The sequence below is a fragment of the Oryzias latipes genome, chromosome 9, assembly GCF_053564925.1.
Source record: "Oryzias latipes strain Hd-rR chromosome 9, Olatipes_Hd-rR_3.1".
Taxonomy (NCBI): Eukaryota; Metazoa; Chordata; class Actinopteri; order Beloniformes; family Adrianichthyidae; genus Oryzias; species Oryzias latipes.
This window is the reverse complement of record NC_136245.1, coordinates 308253-321030: the sequence shown is the minus strand read 5'-3', so window position 1 is coordinate 321030 and position 12778 is coordinate 308253. Positions and strand designations below refer to the sequence as shown.

Below are 12778 nucleotides of genomic sequence, written 5' to 3'. Positions count from 1 at the left end.
AGTAACACACTACTGTACACCACCAGGGTTAAAAGACTTCACTGTTCAGAAGTGGCTGTAACATTTTTATGGACACCAGCACATGTGGGACTTGCAGGATCCAGACTTAGGTCAGACTTTTCTAAACCAACAGCTTTTCATGATAGGACAACATGCGAGGGAGAAATGTGAATTCTGTGGTGACTCTGAGACAATAGAACAGGTAATAATGAAGTGTGACAAGTGTGCAGGATAACAGAGAATACTTTAAAAAAAACAACAACTGAAGATTAGCTGGAATGTGCTCAGTAACTGAAGTGCTTTTGAATTTTTAATTTTGTTTCTCAAGAAAAGGAAGTTATTATGGAAAGGTTAGGTGGTACTCAAGGAGGGGAGAGTATGGGGTAAGATAACTGTCAATAAGAACCATATTCATAAAGACAAAATTGAGAACATATTAAAGCTTTGAGCAACTTTGCAAAAATAAAATATGCATACAACATTTACATTTGTGCGTAACATGTCTGTTTTCAATAGGATTTGTCTTTGTTTTGAATACGAAGTTCCCCGTTAACTCACTGTCACAAAAAGTCATGGGATCACAGTCGTATACATCGAGTCCCGAAACATCGATACAACGTGCACATCCTTTTGAGGCTCATTTATGAAATGAAGACAGAATACATCTGTTTAGAATGTTAGTAATTGTTATCCTTTTACCAAAGATCTGTTGAGTAAAAAACAGTTGATAATAATAACAGCTATCTATGTTTGTTGCCTGGTGACAACAGCTGATCCTGTAAACAATAAACTAGTGGATCATTTCAGACCTGGAAGTGATTTACTGAGTCGTGTTTTGTGACTCAATATTAATGCCTGTGACATATTTAATCGAACAGGAGAAATTCGTATTCCAAACAAAGAAAAGTCGTATTGAAAACAGACACGTCAAACGTAAAACTAAACGCTGGATTCATGTTTTTTTGCAAAGCTGTGCAGAAAGTATTAATTTGAGCACAACATTGTGCTTATTTACGACAGAGTTTTAGGGCCAGTTTAAAAAAAAAATGTAATTATGAGATTTTAATGTATGAGTTTTTATCTCGTAAATTTACAATGTAAAATCTCATAAATTTACGAGATTTTTTCTCGTAAATTTACGAGAAAAAAGTCACAGATTAACAAGGAAAAAACACCAACGTTTTCCGTTTATCTGAGCCTAGCTTGAAGATGAAATATGTGGAGCCTTTTGTGAAGCTTTATTTCCGGATAGGTTTAAAAAACAAAGAGATTCTGAATCTTTTGGCCGCTCAAAATCAGATTATTTTCAGTGGAGCCGTCTTTCCGGGGTTCGGTGTCAGTAAAGCGGAGTTTCAGCTGTAAAATAAGGAGCTCAGAGACACGTTTGGGTGTAGAGGACCAATCCTTTATTCTCCTTTTCATTCACATAACCTGAAGTTCATCTGTCACCTTAAGTCAGGGGGGTCAGACATTTTCACTGAGGGTCACATCAGCATAGTGGTTGTCTACAAAGGTCCAGATAAAACTTCTACATGTAACTAAATGTAATGAAAAATAAATGTAAATACTCCTTAATGTTAAAAAACTCATTATTTATTTTTTATGACATTTTAAAGTGACAATTATAGTTGCATAGAAAACATATGTTTGCTTGTTACTTTAGCATAAATCCTTTTAGATTTTGTCAGTTTATTAAAACCCACATAACTCCATTAATGCAGGACCAAACTGTCCAAGTGAACAGAGAAAAACAACTAAAAATGGAGCTGGAAAGAACATGTATTACATGTGTGACATTTTACAAAAAAGGCTGCACACAGCCTTGCATCCAACTGATGGTTTAATAACAATTTGTCTGCAAACACACATAAAAGCTGCAAACATTGAATAATTACAACAGCTACACATACATAATATGTAATCAACTGAAAAAATTTCACTTTAAGAAATTAAAAACTTTTATGCTCTTGTGGGCCACACAAAATAACATGGCGGGCCACATTTGGCCCCCGGGCCTTGAGTTTGACACCTGTGCCCCCCTCCTCCAGATGAAACGTCCCGTTTCAACATACAACAATGAAGAGGAATGGAAATAGTCTGTTATATTAGCATTAGAACGTTGAAAATGCCAGACACTGCTCCTCCTCAGACGGAAGCATCACACTTAGAGATCTTGTCTTTGGTGGAGGAAGAAAGGATTGAAGCAGACATCTGCAGGGACACAGATTCATCATCAGGCTGCAGAGATCCTGCAAACCACCCATCAATAAATAAAACATTAATAAATTATAAATCAAACAAATGAGCTTGCAAACATTTAAAACGTTATCAATAAAGATCCAGCTCACCTGTTTAACTAAGTTTAGTCTGTCTGCTCTGCTGCTGCGCTGCGTTCACTTGCCGCTCTGTAAGATCACCTCTACTTTAATCTCCTAATTGTTTTTGTTTTGGGGTTTTTTGGTGGCCCTAAATCTCCGTTGTATTCATTTATTGGCCCAGCCTGCGTTTCTTTTTGACAGATTCCTTTCCCCACCGTAGCAGAAAGAGTTGGGAGCCCATCCTGATCCACACTCCAGACCGAGTGGGGGCGCTGATGAGCCAAAAAGCTGTTTGCCAACCGAGAAACAACCACAGAAGAACAACGTGCAACTTCCGGTAGTCCCTTTCTTCCTGTAGGCAGTCAAAATGCTGGCCGCGCTGTGCATTCTTGTGTTATTGTCCTTTTGTCCAGCTCTTTGCGTTTTTCAGAAGCTTTATTGTAGCTTTTCAGACAGCTGCGACTGCGACTTCAGGCCGAACATCAGAGGTGAGCGGCTCCTTCCGTTCCTGGCGTAGCCGGAAGCTAGCCGGAAGCTAGCTGTCCGGGGTCTGACTTTTTCCTGAATAAACTAGAGAAAAAGCACACAGGAGATGAGAAAATTTGCCAGACTTCTGCAGAAGGAGAATCGGTCTGTCACAATTGTGCCTTCTTAGTGCTTTTGATTGAAAACTGAAGGTTGCAGGCATGAACGTGGGTCATTTAGTCTGGAACATCATCAGAACTTAAGTTTCAGGTCATTGTTTTCTTACTGAAGGATTGAACTGAGACAATCATGGTGATTATAGCGTGTAAGCAAATGATAATTAGCCTGGTAACAAAAGAGGACAATCTGTTAAAAAAGCCGTAACATACTTCTGCTTTACTCTTGTTGCTGTCTTAATAAAATGTTATTTCATCTTCAGTTTTCTAGTGGGAGAATAATGAACTTTGGGCTCTAAAAATCGTAGAATTTCTGGGTAAAACGTTTATCCGTGGCACATCAACTGCCCCTAACAGAATACAGGCACTAAATGATGTAGTGAAGATCACTCTGAGCAGTTTAATAGAGTTTGTTAACTAACGTCCGGGGTTACATCAGACTGTACTCAGTACATGTGTGCTAACTGTGTCTTTGTTGGTGCTGAACAGACTTGGAATGGGACATCTACAAAAACGTCTTTGGGCAGCACCTGGTTCAGGACATCGTGTCGGAGGAAGTGGTAAAGTTTCTTCAGAATAAAAACCCCGATAGGCCCCTGGTTCTGTCCTTCCATGGCTCCTCTGGGACAGGGAAGACGTTGGTGAGCAGCATGCTGGGAACTCACCTGTTCGCTTCGGCCATGAGCAGCCCGTACGTGCACCAGTTTGTGGCTACGCTCCATTTCCCCGTGCCCCATCGGGTTCAGCAGTACAGGGTGAGGTCTGAAGCGCTCTCTTTGTACACTGAATATTTTTGGTGTGTGCGTCTGTGTGTGTTTGTTTTATAAGGTGTCCACAGGAAACTCCTGAAGGACCCAAAGATGCTTCTTCTGTTTTCAGAGGGAGCTGAAGAGCTGGGTGCAGGGGAACCTGACAGAATGCGCTCACTCCATCTTCATTTTTGATGAGATGGAGAGGATGCCGGCTGGCCTGGTGGACGTGCTGGAGCCTTTCCTGGGTCCTTCCCATGTTGTGTTTTACACAAACTACCGCAAGGCTGTCTATGTGTTCATCAGGTACAGAAGTGTTGCTCAGACGCCCTGGCACTTCACTGCAGATCCTCTCTGGACGATACGTCTTCTGTTGTTCTTCTGTCTGGATGTTTGAAAGCAGGCGAAGACTGTAGATAGATCCTCCAAAGCTCTGCAACCACTCCGTCGGTGCAGTGGTCACCATGCTGGAAGGCTGGAGTCAGTCAGAACACTGCAGGCAGGAGATATAAAAAATGAGTAGCCTTCTGTTCAGAACTGGTCAAACCTTAGATGCAGATGAAGACGTTTACAAAAGCTAGCGAGGAAAACCAAACAAAGTGTAACTTTTTTGGTGTTTCTGGTGCTGCTGTGAAGCCGTCATTGAAAGAGTTTTTTTCTCTTTAAATGTAGTTTATTTTGAAAAACAAATCAAACAGCGACGGCTGCACGGTGGTGCAGTGGTTAGCCAGAACCTCAATGGGGGGCCTTTCTGTGTGGAGTTTGCATGTTCTCCCCGTGTAGGCGTTGGTTCTCCACGGGGTCTCCGGCTTCCTCCCACCGTCCAAAAACATGCTGCATAGGTTCATTGGTGACTCTTAATTGTCCCTAGGTGTGAGTGTGAGAGTGGATGGGTGTGATCAGTGGTACTGTGACAGACTGGAGACCTGGCCAGGGTGTTCCCTGCCTTCGCCCACAAGTGGCCGGGATAGGCTCCAGCAGCCCCGTGACCCTGAAAGGGAAAAACGGTTAAGAAAATGAATGAATGAATGAAATCAAACGGCTCCCTGTTTTTGCTATATGGCAGCTCCACCGGGGAGGAGGTGATCAACAGGGCAGCTCTGGAGAATCGGCAGTCCGGGCAGGAGCGGGAAGCCATCGCGTTGGCTGACCTGGAAGACGCCATCGCTCAGGCTGCTTACAACAACCACACTAGTGAGTCTTTGCTCAGGAGCTGGGTTTGGGAAAATACAGTTGCTAGAATAAGTAAGCAAACTTGTTGGAATTACCGTGTTTTTCGTCATATAATTTGCATTTTTTTTTGCTAACCTTTGGCCAGGGATGTGACCTATACTGTATACTTTTATGTACTTATGTGGGTTTTTTCTTTTAAACATGAATGGGCTCATATATTTGACTTTCTCTCACTAACAACTGGTCGTCCTCTAGCGGTTGTTTCCCACTAAATACAGCCAGAGGGCGCTGTAGGTCTGTGTATCAGGAGTTGATATTGACAGCAACAGATGAAGAAGCTCCGCCCAAAACAGACAGAGGAGAATCTGATGGTTCTCTTCCTGACCTTCATGACATTTTTCTTATTTGCATCGAGACATTATTATTCTTGTTTTTATTTTTCCCTCCTCGACCTAATGCGGGACAGCAAGTCGTCAAACTGGATCACAGAGACAGAAGTAACGCTGAAAGCGCCGTCATTCAGACGCAGCTCCCACAATAGAAGGTAAAGATTGCCTTAGAAAACCTGAATGATCCCACGAAACGAGACACGGAGACCTGATTGTCGACGCTGTTGTAGAGCTCTGCAAAAGAAATCAACCTGATCTCTAATCAGGGTCTTCCGTTCATTTTAAACGAGATACAGTCACTGCTTCCATGTGGCGGTGAGGCTAAAACCTTGACAGTAGCTCCTCCCACAGGCGACGGGAGTGTGTAGGAAATGCATTAAGCATCCAATTCGATGCGGATCAAAGAGACGTGATTGTAAGGTGTTAATGGTGTTTGCTGCTCTGCAGACGTGTTCAGAAGCGTCACGCATACTCCAGAAGGACTTATGGATGTTTCTGTCTTCATTGGGCTTTTTTTCCCTCCTGCGTTGTACACTCTGGTGCGACTTATAGTCCAGAACAAACGGTACTTGCATTCTATTCTATTCTATTCTATTCTATTCTATTCTAACTTTATTTACCCCAGAGGAGCAGTTTTTTTTCAAGGTGCAGAGAGTAGCTTGTGAGAAAATTGACATCACGTAGACACATTCAAACCAATACTATACACTACTTTAGTATTGGTATAGTATAATTCCTCAATAGTACACAATAAAAAACAAAATAACACAAAGTGACAATAGTGTGTAGATTTTCAACTGATTGTAAGTCACCGCCCTGGGGGTGCAAAGGTGGTCTTCCTCTGTGATCTGCATCCAATAAGGTGACGTCTGACATGTGAGGGGGCCACTAGAACATGGGCGGGGTTCTGGAGGATCCTGTGGTCTGATTGGCTGCTGGATGACTTTTGAGCAGACTTTAACAGTGTGTGAGACAGTTTCTGTGCTGTACAGTCCGTTTGTGAAACCGGCAGATGAACCAGAAGGTTTTCCATTTGCAATGAAGGCGTGGTAGAATCTGGAACGGCTCCAAAACAGTAGAATTTTTCTCCACAGAGCATCTCAGTTTGAAACAAAGCTAAACTGGTTCTGAACCAGTTTAAGCATCCGTCCACATTAAATGCAGACTAAATCCATCAATGCAGCCATTTACGGTTTGGTTTTCATCCTTATAAACGCCATAACGCCTTTGGATGTCTGCGACTAGACTGCTGCTCACCCCTTGTGGGTCAAGAACCTTTTTCTGAAGAGGTCCAGTGTTGGAGCCATTTAAACATTCTAGGATGTCTGTTGTGGATTTTGTCAAAGAATGGGTACATTTAGGAGCCCAGCAGTTCTTTGGCTGAGATGCATGACGTAGTGGATGCACGCTGTTTAGTTAGCTCATTAAAGCTATAGCGCCGATAGAGCGCACTAGTCTATGACCGTACTTTAATGTCCTTATAACATGCTTATAGTTTGTACCATAATTGAGGTTTTTTGTCATAACCTATGTTGAAAAACAAAGAACTGGACTGTGGAAGCTTATTTCAACTATATGCTCTGACTCTGCAGCTTAAGTGGGCCTTCCAGAAATTAGACGGAGCCAAACTTACATCCAGAGTCCTGCCAATTCTTTTCAATGTCCTGATACTTTAAATAAAACAATGCTGACTCCCTGAAAGACTATTTCCCTGTTCATTAAACTCTTGCTGAATGAAGGACAGTACGCTCTACGTCTGTCATACTGAATCACTGTATTGGTTCTTTTTTTGGTTCTTGTTTAAATGTTCTTAGTAAACAGACTATTGCATCATAAATGGGAGACTTTAAAGGGCCTATACCATGGAAAATGACTTTTCTGAACTTTGAAGTGTTTTGAAATGTTCATTGCTCACTAGAAACAACCCCAAAGTGGGATTTTGATCCATTCACACATTTCTGAGCTGCCAGCCCCGCCCCCAGGCTAACAGACACGCCCACTTTCTCTGTGCAGCTAGCGGTGATCGGCTTTCAATTTCTATGAACAATATGAACATCCATCTTTGGAAAAGCTCAGATGTTGTTTGTTTCTGTGGGAGAAACGCTGCTGAGGCCGACTCTATGATGACGTCATGAAATGGGTGACACCCACAAAGAGTGAAAGGCGGAGCCTCAGAGATTGAGTCGTCTTATTTCTGGGTAGGAAAACGAGCCGTGGAAATGTCAGATTTCTTAAAAAATGGTTCTTTAGTGTGCCAATGGTAATATATGATCATATATATGGATATAGTTTACTCTGAAAGGTAAAAAGCATCATATAGACGCTTGAAACTCATAAATTCTCAACTAATAACTTATAAAATGATGACTATACCATCGTAAAACATTGACTCTTACTCGTAACTCTACAACTTCATTCTCATTATTTAGATTATTTTTCATCATCATTATTGTGGCTCTAATACTGTCATACTTTATTTCCACTAGGCCAAACAAAATAGATTTTGTGTTTTCATCTGGAGGAGACTGGAACGGAGCCAGTTTACACTTAAAACCTCGTCCAAACACGAATAATGTGTGCAATCATACACGTGTGTGTATTCAATCCATACGTAAACTGTGATATCTAAATATCTGTAATAGATGGTGGGTGGATGTGTCATAAGTTTCCTCTTATCCTATTTTTCCTTGAAATCACATGTCGTATATAAAATATCATCATACCTGACAGGAGTTTGTCTCCACAGGCGGCTTCTTCCAGTCCAGCATCATCCAGCAGAAGCTCATCACTCGTTTTGTCCCCTTCCTGCCTCTGAGCCGGCGCCACGTGGAGCGCTGCGTGCTGTCGCAGCTCTGCCAGCGCGGCCACTGTGGGCGGAGCGACGTGGTGGACGCTGTGGGGCGGGACGTGGCCTTCCATCCTGTTCAGGGGCAGTACTTCTCCACAACGGGCTGCAAAGCCGTCTCTGCCAAGATAGACCTGTTTCTGTGAAGGAAGGAGCGGCGTCTAACCAGGAGTGGAGAGACTTCAGACTGACTTAACCTTCACACAGCAATCCGCTGCTTGGAGAGACGGGACCCTTCTCCTGGTCAGAGAACTGCTCCTCCTGGACTCTAGGGTCTGAGATGAGTCGAAACCTGATTTCTGGGCTCTGTGGAGTCACAGATGTTGGTGAGCAGTTTAGCAGCATTTGAGTCTGACAGACAGACAGAAGTTGGCTTCGCTCTAGACCTGAACAGAAGAAAAGGTCGGATGTTCAAATCCACAGTTCCAGAGAAAATGCTGCAAAATGTTTGTATGGTTGTTGCACATCTCAGGATGTGAATGTGCTGGACTGATGTTGTTTAAAGCTTCAATGAAGAAGAAAGCTGGAAGATGATTTGACGGGAAAGCCTTCTAACCAGTCTCCCTTTCATTTGCTGCTCTGAAGTCCAGAGCAGCTCAGTCTTCAGTCTGTAGATCTGTTGTATTGATGTCACAAATGCACTTTAGGAAGCTCCCATGCTGTTTACAACTCTTATCTGATTGGAAGACAGAACCCTGAACAAAGTTCAGAGGCATCATTACATGAAGAGCACAGAAACACGGTCATCATCTTTTTTAGTGAAATCGCCAGTTTACATGGATTTTGTTTGGACAAACAGCAGAGCATGCTGGGAAACGCATTTGTTCTTGTAGATAGCCTAAAGGCTTAAAGTCCCCATCCGGACATCTACTGATCTCTTTTTAAAGCCTCTTTTAATCCTGATCATGACTTTTTCGCCCAAATCCCAAAACCTGTGTGGTTTTCTAGGACATAGTTTCTGCAGAGCAGCAGGAGTTCATCAGAAAATCACCTCTGAGTTGTTAGAGGGACATTTGGTGCAGAGCAAGTATTCGTGACTTCCCATCATCCCTTTGGTTACGTACTCTTAGCTTACAGCCGCTCACATCCCAACCTAACTAGCGGTGCAACAAAAATAGCAGCAGTATCAGATCCGTCCATCCGTCCAGTTCTGATCCAGATTCCAGCTCAGACCAGGAGAACAGAGACGATCATGGATCTATTGGTCTGACAGTGGATGATCAGAAAGGGGCGGAGCCAGGAGATGGTGGCCTATTCATAGCAGTTTCTCTGTTACAACCAATTAAATGCAGTCATTTGAGTCAAAAGGTGGCTAAAAGATACATAAATTTCATGAACATCCTTTTTTTTACATTAAAAATAAAATAATAAATGGTAAAATATTATTTTTCAGACATGTCTATTCTATGATAACTTTTTCCTTGTGGGGTTTCATTAGGAAACAAGTATATTTATGCATTTCCTGTTCAAATACAGGAGACAGCTGCAGGTGAGGCTCCGGCCCCCCATGCCTCACCTGTGCACACACTGACTGAGCTGCAGCAGACACCTGCACTTCACTGTTTTGGTCTTTCTATCGTCATAATGAATTACTTCATCTTTTTATTTCTTATTAACTGTCTGATTCCATTGGTGTCGGTTTGCGATTCAATCTTTTTGTCTACTAAAAATGCACATTAGAAACACGCTGAGTGAGGCCCGCAGTTCACCTGCCTGAAGGTAGAGGGCGCTGAGGATCCCAGAGAACGTGACACTGCGGCTCAAGAATAATAGAATTAGTGGTATGGAGTCCAGTGCAGCTGTCCAGCTCTTTAATGCAGTTTAGCATCATTTTCTAAACGGATGATTAAGCGTCTGAAGGGAGGAATTAGCAGAGACTGTAAATTCTTGGCAAAGTATGAAAATTAACAGGGAAGCTCTTTCAGTTTTAGTCTGGAATGCTGAGCTAATAGCTCTGAATCCGGCTGTCCTGCTCTCTGTGTCACGTGAATATCATCTTTAGCTTTTTCCAGAGTGGTTCAAATGGAGACAGCCCAATTCAGGCCAACCCCATGAAAAGATCTTTTTCACTTCAATAATGTTTCAGTGAGTCTTGATCCATACACTAGACTGCGCGGTAAGCTCTGGCTTTGTTGTTTGACAAGAGCTTTTATGAACATGTTCTGTCCTGAGTTCAGTACATGACACGGAGGTGTTCTCTCTGAGAGGCCGCCTGAGAGATAATTCAAACTTCATCCTGACAGATACCATCATACTCTCACACACATACCACTACAGTCTTACTCACACAACAGTGTACTCTCTCTCATATACTTCCATACTCTCTTGCTCGCCTAATCATACTCTTATATAAATATTGGTGTACTCTCTCATAGGTAGTCATATACTGTCTTATAAGCACAGTCATATCTTCTTGTATTTACATTCATACATGCTCACAGAGACTTCAATACTTTGACACGTTCCACAGTATCATCTTGCACATACAAACATACTTATGTTATATGGAAGTGACAAAATAAATGTGAATGCAAAACAACATGATATGGTATGAGAAGAAAAATTGCACATGTAAGAGAGTTTGATTGAAACAGAAGTTGTTTTGGTTAAAGCGGACATAGAACTAAATTCTCAGCTTGCTATTGGTTATTTTTCAAGCGGTGCGAAATGATGGACGTGACACGCCCTTCTTTGAAAATTGGAGAATGGCGGATCGGGAACGTCTTAGTGAGGCTATAGGATTGTTAAATAACATCCTAAATACCAAAACTGTTGCCTTTACAATGTCCGAAATGTTGGATCAAAGTCGGCAGCTGCCATCCACAGGGGCTTTTCCTAATAACCCTTGTGCTATCCTAGGCACTTTAACGTTGGGAGTTGGGTCATCTAGAACCTTTTTTCTTCAATGATTTGTGATCTTCTCTGGTGTCCATGGATTACATGAAATCTTTCCACCTTTATCCACCTTTGTCATGGTAGGGAGAACACGTCAATGGAAGGGGGGGGTCATCTAAGATAGCACAAGGGTTACGCCAGTTGAGCAAGAAATGCGGCGGATTTTTAGAGCAGGTGCATCAGGGAGCGCCAGCAGCATGTCCTCCGAAGCTAGACTCCGCGTCAACCATGTGACGTCACCACGGTATCAGAAACAACAGCATTTCGGGAGATGGACCTGGAAATCAAAATAAATAAAAAAATAAATAAATAAAACTATGAAATAAAACTTTCATAGGAATTTATTACGGAAGAAAAACATTCAAGCAGCTCATCCAGAACACCTAAACTTGGATTGTTACCCCCTTCAAGTTGCTGACTAATTGAGAGAAATATAGAAATTTTCCGTGCATATCCAGTAAGCTCGAAGAATAATCTGTTCATTAGCATGCTGTTATGTCCAACATTGTCAGTTTCTCTCATAATTTCTTGAACACATCTTAGTGCATGAGTAAAAAATATAGTAATGTCAGCTTCATTACCATTTACTAGCCCCCAAAAAACCTGCCCATGAAGAAGAAGTAAGTATGCCATAGTTGTTTATCACTGGTCAGATAAAGCTGTAAAGTTAGCTAGTTAGCTAATTTAAGATTCCTTCCTGTTTGATCAAAGCAACTTCCTTTTCAGTCATGCTCCCCCACATATAGTACTATTTCCTCACATATATACCATCAAACATTTGTAAATGCACAATCATTGTATTTTATTGAGACAATTATAGTCTTTTAAACACCTTCCTAGCACTATTTAGAAAACTATGGAATATGCATAAGAGTATAATATAATTTGTAAGTAAAAAATAATTGTATTTGTAACAAAGAATAGTTGTGCGTGTGCATGAATTTGATTTGCAGCTTTAACATGAAGGAATTTATTTTTTGTGGTTCTTATTTCTCCTAGGTTTTTATCTTATCTTTATTTCTTTGAAGGTTTTCTTTCAGGTTTACTGTGTGTGGGTTTCAGTCATTTCAATTAAAAGGGACTTCCTGATAATTGCATATGTAAAGAAATTTGATGCTACAGCTGCAGAGTCATCCCCCTCCAGGAGAAAGCAGTCTTTGATCTTCTAAGACCATCTGGAAGCCTTAACTGTAGATCTGACATGTACCAGAATTAAATTGTCTCCAGGATTCAATTTAAATCATGGGAAACCCTGGAGGTGTCAACTCGCATGAGAAGGACAAAGGGTTGAGACTGACTGCCTGCGGAGAGGGATCCGGGCGGCTGTGCTGGACCCCCATGGGGACACCGTTGGTGGTCGGACAGTGGTCCGTCTTTGAAATAACCCCCCTGGACGTTTGAAGCAGGAAGCCAGGACCAAATGCTGTAACTCCTAATATGGATGGACGGAGGTAGGCAGGCTCCCTGCCAGCCAATCCGAGCGTCCAGAGGAGGAGTCTGGACACCATGCTGTGCTACGAAGGAGGCGGCTGAAACCGAGATGTTAAAACAGCTGGACGGAGGAACTTTCCTTTGTTCCCAACAGGCTGACACGTTAAGACGTTTGTAATTTGGCGCTGTGCAAGCTCTGAAACTTTGGGAAACCGGATATCTGTTATATTTTGTTTTACTCTGTTTTTAGAAATATTGTTAGGGAAATAAATGTGTTAATCTTTAATCCGGCCGAGTTCCGTGGTTTCTCCTTCTCGACTTTATTGAACATGCAACA

The 12778-nt window shown here is 42.0% G+C and overlaps 1 protein-coding gene and 1 long non-coding RNA gene across 4 annotated transcripts; one reads left to right on the top strand and one right to left on the bottom strand.

The window, feature by feature from the left end:
• Positions 1 to 1383: 1383 nt before the first annotated feature.
• On the bottom strand, positions 1384 to 8041 carry LOC110014733 (uncharacterized). Its single transcript, XR_002289735.3, has 5 exons — positions 7994 to 8041; positions 4635 to 4699; positions 3625 to 4201; positions 2349 to 2888; positions 1384 to 2249 (listed from the first exon to the last, which is right to left on the bottom strand). It is a non-coding gene; the product is annotated as an uncharacterized LOC110014733 (long non-coding RNA).
• tor2a (torsin family 2, member A) lies at positions 2665 to 10743 on the top strand. 3 transcript variants are annotated; one of them, XM_020701702.2, is made up of 6 exons: positions 2665 to 2806; positions 3449 to 3714; positions 3839 to 4014; positions 4775 to 4902; positions 5352 to 5425; positions 8017 to 10743. In XM_020701702.2, the coding sequence occupies exons 1-5, from the start codon at positions 2686 to 2688 to the stop codon at positions 5420 to 5422; spliced, it is 762 nt and encodes a 253-aa protein (XP_020557361.1). In that variant the 5' UTR covers positions 2665 to 2685; the 3' UTR covers positions 5423 to 5425; positions 8017 to 10743. The 3 variants fall into 3 exon arrangements, with proteins under 3 accessions (XP_020557361.1, XP_078808502.1, XP_004086508.1); XM_078952376.1 differs by having other exon boundaries at positions 6863 to 10743; XM_004086460.5 differs by lacking the exon at positions 5352 to 5425.
• Positions 10744 to 12778: the final 2035 nt, after the last annotated feature.

Excerpts from the sequence above, each read along its gene's own strand:
- tor2a (XM_004086460.5), top strand. The coding sequence starts at position 2,686 with ATGCTGGCCGCGCTGTGCATTCTTGTGTTATTGTCCTTTTGTCCAGCT. Across the intron at positions 2,807-3,448 it reads CTTCAGGCCGAACATCAGAG|ACTTGGAATGGGACATCTAC; the intron begins GTGAGCGGCTCC and ends GGTGCTGAACAG. Across the intron at positions 4,903-8,016 it reads TGCTTACAACAACCACACTA|GCGGCTTCTTCCAGTCCAGC; the intron begins GTGAGTCTTTGC and ends TTGTCTCCACAG.